This window comes from Cynocephalus volans, unplaced genomic scaffold, assembly GCF_027409185.1.
Source record: "Cynocephalus volans isolate mCynVol1 unplaced genomic scaffold, mCynVol1.pri scaffold_35, whole genome shotgun sequence".
NCBI lineage: Eukaryota > Metazoa > Chordata > Mammalia > Dermoptera > Cynocephalidae > Cynocephalus > Cynocephalus volans.
The window spans coordinates 284,544-293,026 of record NW_026902463.1 but is presented as its reverse complement, the minus strand read 5'-3'; the positions used below and the strand labels follow the sequence as shown (position 1 = coordinate 293,026).

At 52.7% G+C, this 8,483-nt stretch overlaps 1 protein-coding gene across 1 annotated transcript; it reads left to right on the top strand.

Moving 5' to 3' along the window:
- Positions 1–544: 544 nt before the first annotated feature.
- Positions 545–7,399, top strand: LOC134369065 (PI-PLC X domain-containing protein 1-like). The gene is made up of 4 exons (XM_063085256.1): positions 545–671; positions 2,197–2,360; positions 3,648–3,831; positions 7,161–7,399. The coding sequence occupies exons 1-4, from the start codon at positions 545–547 to the stop codon at positions 7,397–7,399; spliced, it is 714 nt and encodes a 237-aa protein (XP_062941326.1).
- Positions 7,400–8,483: the final 1,084 nt, after the last annotated feature.

The following is an 8,483-nucleotide window of genomic DNA, read 5'->3' as shown; positions in this document are numbered from 1 at the left end:
TGTGGGAGCCACTGCTATATATTAATAAAGCTGCAGCAATAATTAAAACACCATCACACTGATTCCGTAGGCCAAGGGATCAGAATGTGGAATTTAAAAGTGGATATAATTCTAAGAACTTAACACAGTCACAAGAAGACATTTCAGATCAGTGGACGGAAAGGCCAAGTGAGACGCTTGCCTTTTATTTTGCATCTAAATGTGTTACCAGATGTTTAAAGATCAAAATGGTAAAATAAGAGAGTTCTGTGACAGTATAGAGGCAAATCTGTGGTGAGCCTTTCTAAGGATGATAGTAAATGCAAAAGCCACAGAGGAAAAGACAGATTTGACTTTATAAACAAAAATTTAAATCTTCCTTCCTTAAGAAACTGTATACACAAAAGTTAGAGACAAAAGTTAGCTCTTACAGCAGAGGCCATGGGAAGTCCCTGCGGTCACTGAATAATGTCTTAAAGATGTTCGTGTCCTGATGCCTGGAGTCTGTGAACACATGACCCTGTGGCCGATGAGTCTGAAGTTGCAATCAAATAGAATAGCTGAGATGAGGGAGAGTCCTGGCTTTAACCGGCGGCCCGAGGTCCTCACAGGGTCCTCAGAGGAGGAGGCAGGAGGGTCAGACTCAAGAGAGATTAAAGATGGTGCACTACAGGCTTTGCAGATGGAGGAAAGTGCCACATGCCCCGATGCTGGGTCTCTGGAAGCTGGAAAAGGAGGAAATGGCCTCCCCTGGAGCCTCCCAGCCCTGCCACAGCCTGACCCTAACCTTAGCCCTGCGATGCATTTTGGGTGTGTGGCCTCCGGAACCATAAGGTGATTCCTCTGTGCTGTTTTAACCTGGTCACTGTGGTCGTTTGCTGCAGCAGCCGCAGGACACTCGGCACCAGAAGGCCCCCTGAGGACCAGGCACTCCTGACGCTGTTGGTTTGCAGCTGAGTCCCTCCCCAGGGACTTCAGTCCCATCCCCAGGCAAGCTGCACCTGCAAGGGGCACAGAAGGGACCCAGGACACAGATCGTCCCTCTCTTGCTTCATGAGCAATTCCCACTACCCTATCCCTGGGAGCCCATCTCCACCCCAGGAAACCCAGCCCATGGCAGACTTGAAACAATACGTCTCCACTCACACAACACGCCCAGGGATGCTGGCTTGGCACAGAAAGAGATTTTACAAACCCACACCAGGAATGAGGGCTCCCCAGGGCAATACGGGAGATTCGCTGGTAGAGGTGTGGCTGGGCCCGGGAGGTGGGGCGACGAGCAGCTCGTGCAGTGTGCAGAGTCGCCTCCCTGCCCCCAGATTAGGCTCGTCTCGCTGTTCTCAGTTCACGCTCTTACTTGCTGCGGGAGGAGCACTAGAGTCTCAGTAGAAGTCACCTTCCTGCCTGTGCCCTTGCTGTGTACACAGGACCCTTGGGTCTGCAGGTGCCCTCCCTGGGGCCCACTCTGCCCATGCAGGCCCTGCTCACTCCCTGCAGCTTCCAGACCTCACACCTTTGCACAGGCAGCACCTTGTGTATGGCCATGTGTGAGCTCTTAGACACGTGCACACTGGCGCACACATGCACAGTCATAGACATGCACGAGCACACACACATGCACATGTACCTGGATACACGCACAGACATGCATGCACACATGCCCACACGCACATTCACACACATGTACATGCATGAGCAAACATGCAAACATGCACACAGACATACACACAGACATGCACACACAAATATACATATATACACATGCAGACATAATGCCCATGTTCACACATGCAAATAGACGCATGTGCATACACAGACACATTCACACCCGTGCACACCTATGCACGTGTTCACATTTACATGGGAATGACGTGTGAACAGAGAAACGTGCACACAGACCCATGGACACATACACATTCGCACACATGTACATGCATGCACAAACATGCACACATGCACACTTCTCCACCCAGAAGGCTCCTGCTCTACCCTTCTCCCGCTGTACTGCGCTCCCCCCGCCTCCTCCCTCAACCATGGAGCCCTGGCCAGATGGCCTGACTGTGATTTCTGCTAGACCGTGTGCCTCATCTATTTCCTTGTACGTGATTTGGCACATCTGTGGAGCAAGTTTTGTCCTTGGAAGCCCCTCCACAGGGGGAGTTTCCTTGTCTTCTTGGAGCCCCCGGGAATGTCTAAAGGACTGCGCCCCACCCTTAGCCTCCCAGGACACGCTCACGGAGATCTCGGAATGGCTGGAGAAGCAAACCCGGGAGGTGGTCCCCCTAGCCTGCAGGAACTTTCAGGGCCTGAGCACAGACCTGCACAAGTACCTGGTCACTTGCATCCAGAACATCTTTGGGGACTTGCTGTGCCTACGGGGGGTGAACGTCCCTCCCACATCTCTCCTGGTGAGGGTGGGGGGTGTCATCTGCAGACTAGACTAGCTCCCTGGCCCCCCCACCCAGGTGTGATCCCAAGATCATCCTGGTGGGTGTGGGGCTGTGTAGTGGGGTCTTCCTGCCTCCTACGTGCAGAGTGGGCCCAGCTGGCCTGGTGGGGACGGCTGCACATGGGAAGTTTGCTCAATGGCAGCAACAGTGTTAGTGGAGTGTCACAGACAGCAGGGAGGGCCTCAACGCGGGTTCACAGCTGTGTCTCCTACACCTCAGGCTGTGCCCGTTACTAGTTTAGAAGTAACTGCAGGGTCGTGATACTCTGCGTAACCTGCGGGGTGCTCTCTGTGTGGGTCTCCTGGGGCCTCCTGTGAACGGCAGGGATGTGTCTGCCTCGCAGCTGTGGACCCAGAGGCCTGAGACCAGAGGCCACAGGGCCACAGTCCCCAGACCGCGCTGAGAGAGGGGGCTCCAAGCCTTGCTCCAGCGTCTGGTGGCTCCTGGCTTGTGGCAGGATCCCTCCAACTGGACACGACAGTCTCCCCGTGTCCCCCTTCCTATAAAGACACCCCCACAGGACTTAGGGCCACCCTACTGTGCAGCGATCTCAGCGAATCACATGTGCAATGGCCTTGCTTCCACATAAGGTCCCACTCTGAGATACCGAGGGTGAGGACTTCCAGTGTGAATGGGAGAGACAGCTCACTTGGCCACACAGTTCCATCATGTGCTGATTTTCCCCTTTACCATGGTGGCGATGGGCGGGTTCTCTCCCCTAGTCTCCAGAAAGCCTGAGAAGTTAAATCTATGTCCATTTTTGGTCGAGGTTACCATTCATTTCAAACCATTTTATGGGTGGCATTTCTCCAAGGACGTCTTTAAGGCCAAGGAGAGCATCCCAGCCTGCGGGTTTTGGTGATAAAATAGAGACGACGGTGGTGCCATGAGCCCGCAGGACGTTCTGTTATGGAGAGTTCCCAGAGGAGGCGTGGGGTCCCTGACCTCCCACCCTCTCTGCCTGGGGTCCTGACAGAGGACAGGCCTTGCTGTGGAGACCCCTCAGTAAAATGGGAGTCTCCGCCTCGGGAGACACATTCTGTCCTTTGACAGGGACATCTGCAGCGGAAACCAACCTTCCCTGTTGTTGGAATCGCTAACAGAGGTCTCAGAGCGGGTCCTGGGGGCTTGGGGTGGGCATCGTGGGCTGGTCAGAGTGTGGGAGCCACGCACTGTGGGTGCCTCTCACTTGGCACCCAGAAACTCTGTCCCTTCCAGGAGGTGCCGACGCTGCGCCTGCTGTGGGCGCGGAGCCAGCAGGTGATCATCTTTTACGAGGACGAGGACACCGTGAGCTGGCACAGGGAGCTGCAACCGGGGGTCTGCTACTGGTGGGGCAACAAAGTGAAGGTGCAGGAGCTGATCCGCTACCTGGAGGGCATGAAGAGCTGCGGCCGCCCAGGTACCTGGAGCTACTCCTGAACAGGGCCAGACTGAGGCCAGTGACACACTTCTGCAGTCTTGGGGGCACGTTTGCTTTCAGTTTTGAGTGAAAGAATTTTAAAGGTGATACATGTCACTGTGTGTGTGTGTGTGTGTGTGTGTGTGTGTGTGTGTGTGTGTGGTGTGCACATATGTATATGCACATGTGCATGTCTACGTATATGTGCACGTGTGTGTGGACACACATGCTCACACATGTACATACGCGTGTGTATACATGACAGTACTTCAAAAAATTTGCAGATTCATATTGTCTTTCAATTCAGTTTTCCCAAGAACTTTTTGAAGTGTGATGTGTGCACACGTACACACATACACATCACACCAGTGCTGAGGCGTGGGAAGATCTCACTCCCTCTCAGTCCCACATGCCCGTTTCTGCTCGGCAGCTGCTAGTCTGCAGCTCCAGGGCACAAACACGAGCACTCCATATTGATCTGCAGTGTCAGAAACATGCCACAGACGCCATAGCACACACATGCTTACAAAGGACTGGTATTTGATGCACATTTGTATACACCACGCGCTTGCTAAGTCCTGTACAGACCTGAGCATGTTAGTCTCAAAGCATCCTGTGCAGGACGCAGTCCCTCTTGCAGGTGAGATGCGAGGCCCTGGCCCTGGCCCCTGACGGTGCCACCTCGGGTCACGCCCTCTGTCTCTCTCAGCTTATCTCCATCTCTCTGTCTCTCTCAGTTTATCTCTGTCTCTCTGTCTCTCTGTGTTTATCTCCATCTCTCTGTCTCTCTCAGTTTATCTCCGTCTCTCTGTCTCTCACAGTTTCTTTGTCTGTCTCTCTCAGTTTCTTTGTCTCTCTGTCTCTCTCGGTTTATCTCTGTCTCTCTTTCTCTCCATCTCTCCATCTCTCTCTCTATCTCTCAGCCTCTCCCAGTTTGTCTCTCTCTATCTCAATCTCTGTGTTTCAACATCTCTCTTCTGCTATCAAGTTTAACATCTTATTTGGTTCTGACCTTCCTCGCTGCTCATCTGTGTGTAGCTCATGCATGTGACATGATTTGACGAAACCCCACCCAGAGTCCTGTTTTGCACCATGGTAGGTGACACGCATTGTGCAGAATCTTCCAGGCCCCCAGCCCCTCACACGCTCAATGTCCCCACGTCCTTTCCCAGTGGCCGCGCCTGGCCTCTGCCCTGAGTGACGACTGGCATGGGATTCGCGTGTTTTTGTGCATTTCTTTTTCCATTTGCCTGTTTTATCCACTGCGTTTCCCTTTTTCTTAGTGGTTTGTCAGACTTCGCTGGACTTGTTGGGTCTCCAGGGACCTGGGGCACCATCATTCTCACTATGAACCAGTAGCAGGTGGCCTGGTGCCTTGTGTGCTGTTGCTTGGGCCACACTTAGCAAACACCTCTGGCCTTTTCCTCTGAGCCAGCGTGATCTACAACTGCATTTGAAACAAACCCAGCACTGACCTGTCATGCTAACACCATGCGAGTGTTATCCCTGTCTGCCCAAGCCAGTAATGTGATGGGCCAGAGGGGCTCCACAACTGGGTGCAAGGACACCTGACGGAGGGACAGAGGCACAGAGGGACCGGGGCTGGAGGGCTGTAGACGCCAGCCAGCATAGTCTTCCTGCAGCCGGCTCCACCTGCCCCAGTGTTTCCACTAAAACCGTTCACCTTGGTGGGTTTTGTGCTCAGTGCTGCCCTTCTGTGGTTCTTTGATCAGTGGTTTGTCTTTACAGAAAGGAGTTCCTGATGTTGTGGCCATTTTGGTCAGTGTTGTCAAGCACAGTGATGAGAAAGTTTCCAGAGGATGGGATTTCGGGGGAGCGGAATGCGGTCCCAAACCTGGCTGGACGTTGGAATCGACTGGTCCTATGTCATGGGTGGGGCCCAGGACGTTTACAGGGATGAGTTACCCCAGGTGGCCCTTGGGGTTGAGTGAGTAGACAGTGTGCTGTATCCACACAGTGGAATACTATGCAGCCATGAAAAGGAACGGGGCTCTGACACCTGCTACAGCGTAGATGAACCTTGAACACATGACGCTCAGTGACAGACGTCAGACACAAAAGACCACACAGTGTAGGATTCTACTAACATTAAATGTCCAGAACAGGTAAATCCACAGAAACAGAAAGCAGGTTGTCAGGGGCTGGGGAGGGGGAATGAGGACTGACTGCTTACGGGTACGGGGTCTCCTTTTCGGGTGATGAGAATGTTCTGGAACTAGTTAGAGGTGGTGGTTGCACATATAGTGAATGCACTAAAACCCATCGAATTGGTCACTTTTAAATGGTGAATTTATAGTATGTAAATTTCACCTCAATTTTAAAAAACCCACTGGGGTCCGTCTGGTGCAGCAGCTTTGCAAACCACATCTTGGGTCCTTCAGAGGCAGGAATCACAGGCCTGCAGCAATGAAGGGCCCCGCACAGCACAGGGTTAGGGTTGGGCTGGATCAGCCCCAACGTGCTGCTGTTCACACTGCAAAGCGTGACCCAGGAGAGATGGGTCCTGAGGGAACAGCACAAAACCAGGCACCACAGACCAGGAGCAGCTGTCTGCTGTTTTACTATCTCGCCCTCTCACGTGTATGTAATTGACAAGGTTCGAGACTTTGGAGATAAGAATGAAAAACCATTTGCAGAGAACTTTATTCTCTTAAGGTTCCAGAGGTCAGAAATCCACAAAAGGTGTCACAGGACTGGTTCTTTCAAGGCTCCAGGGAGAATGGGTTTCCTTGTCTTTCCAGCCTCTGGAGGCTACAGCAGGCCTTGGCCTAGGGCCCCACATCGAGTCTTCTTTTCTCCACCTATTTCCTTCTCCATGTCACCTACTCTTCTTCTGTATTCAAATCTTCCTGTCCCCCTCCTATAAAGACACTGTGATGACACTGGACCTGCCCAGATAATCCAGAACAATCTCCCATCTCAGGATCTTCAACTGAATCTCATCTGCAAAGTCTCCTTTGCCGAGTAAAGTCACATATTCATATGTTCCAAGTATTGAGACATGCACAACTTTGGGGACATAATTCTGTACACCACATGGGGATTAGGACGTGGACATCTTTGGGGACATTATTCTGTCTACCACATGGGGATTAGGATGTGGACATCTTTGAGGCCAATGGTCAGGCCAGCGTCCTCTGTAACGAAGTCCAACTAATATGAGGCCTCTGCTGAGCATTGTGCCATCAGAACTCTAACTTCTGAAATGAGTATGGGGAAGACAAGCGGGTGACGGTGGCAGTGTGAGACGGGACATATGCAGCAGCGTGCGTGTGTCGCATAATTGCTCTACCACTTCCTTATTTCAGGCGGGTTGTTTGTGGCTGGCATTAACCTTACGGAGAACCTGGAATACATCCTGGTGCATCCGTGTGAGTTCCTGCAGAAGATGACGGTGCCCGAAGTGCCGTACCTGAGCACCTGGGTCCGAGCGCAGTGCCCGGGGCCGGGCTCACAGTGCACCAACGTCATCGCGGGTGACTTCATCGGCGCGGACAGTTTCGTCAGTGACGTCATCAGACTCAACGAGAAGCTGCTTTGGTGCTGACGAAGCTCAGTACGGGGCGGGTCGAAGATTCAACCATAATCCTTCAAGTATCGCGCTCTTGTTTCGGCCAAGTACCGGTGAGAGCAGGGGTCTGGGAGTTTGGGGCGAGGCCAGCACGGCCTCCTGCCACCTGCCCTCGTTACCCTCCAGTTTCGTCGCGGGATGGAGTCAACGTACATGCTGATGGCTAAAGATGACTACGCGGCAGCACCTTCAAAGGAAGACGCGACTCACATGTAAACGTGGGCTTCTCCCACCACCGCGGCCGTGGCGTGGGTGCTAATGACAACCCTCAAGTATGTCCTTCACCTGATCACTTTCGAGAGCACCACAGTGCAGTGACGTTTGAATAGTGACAAGGCGCTCCTTAAAGTGCTCACGATTGTGATGCTGGCGGAGTAGGACTAAGGGGGTTGAAACCCTACCGAGAAACACATTTTTTTAAAAGAGAACGAGGGTTACCTATTTTTAATTCTGATGAAATCACAGACTGTTCCCCTAGGCCAAGGGGATTCTTGGGTGCTCGCTATTTTGCTTTGGCTTTTCCAGCTGTTCATAGGAATAAATTCAATGAGATGTATGAGGACTTACACAGATGAGGATGACGGGCCGTGTACGAGATCGGTGTCGAACACACGCTCCTCACGTGTCCCCCGGGCCTCCCTGTGCTGTTCTTATGTGCAGGAGTAAGAACACAGGTGTGAGCAGCACAGCACAGGTATTTTGGGCCCCCGTGCCACAGCCATGCTGTGACCTCGCTGTCACAGCTGTTTCTCACGTCTTCTCTCTCACCTGCCACTTCCAGTAACCTTCCTGGGCCTCCTCTGTCCACCCATCTCTCCCTCCAGGTGAGAGGCTGCGCTGCCTCCGCCAGGTGTCCCCAGTTGCCGGCTGAGATGCAAGCCCACCTGTCCTTCCTGCAGTCCCACCCTCTCTGCCTGCCAGTAACTCTTCCCTTTCCTCCAAGGCCACGGTGGGTTTGTCAGTTTTCCAACGTTTCTGCCTGTTCTGTGTTTTCTTAGATTACATTTTTGTCTGTTTGGCACCTTTCATCACAGGGCCGGCTGTATTAACTACATTTTCC

Coding starts and splice junctions, on each gene's coding strand:
- LOC134369065 (XM_063085256.1), top strand. CDS start 545: ATGAGGGAGAGTCCTGGCTTTAACCGGCGGCCCGAGGTCCTCACAGGG. Junction 672..2,196: donor GGCTTTGCAGATGGAGGAAA/GTGCCACATGCC, acceptor CCCCACCCTTAG/CCTCCCAGGACACGCTCACG. Junction 3,832..7,160: donor GAAGAGCTGCGGCCGCCCAG/GTACCTGGAGCT, acceptor TCCTTATTTCAG/GCGGGTTGTTTGTGGCTGGC.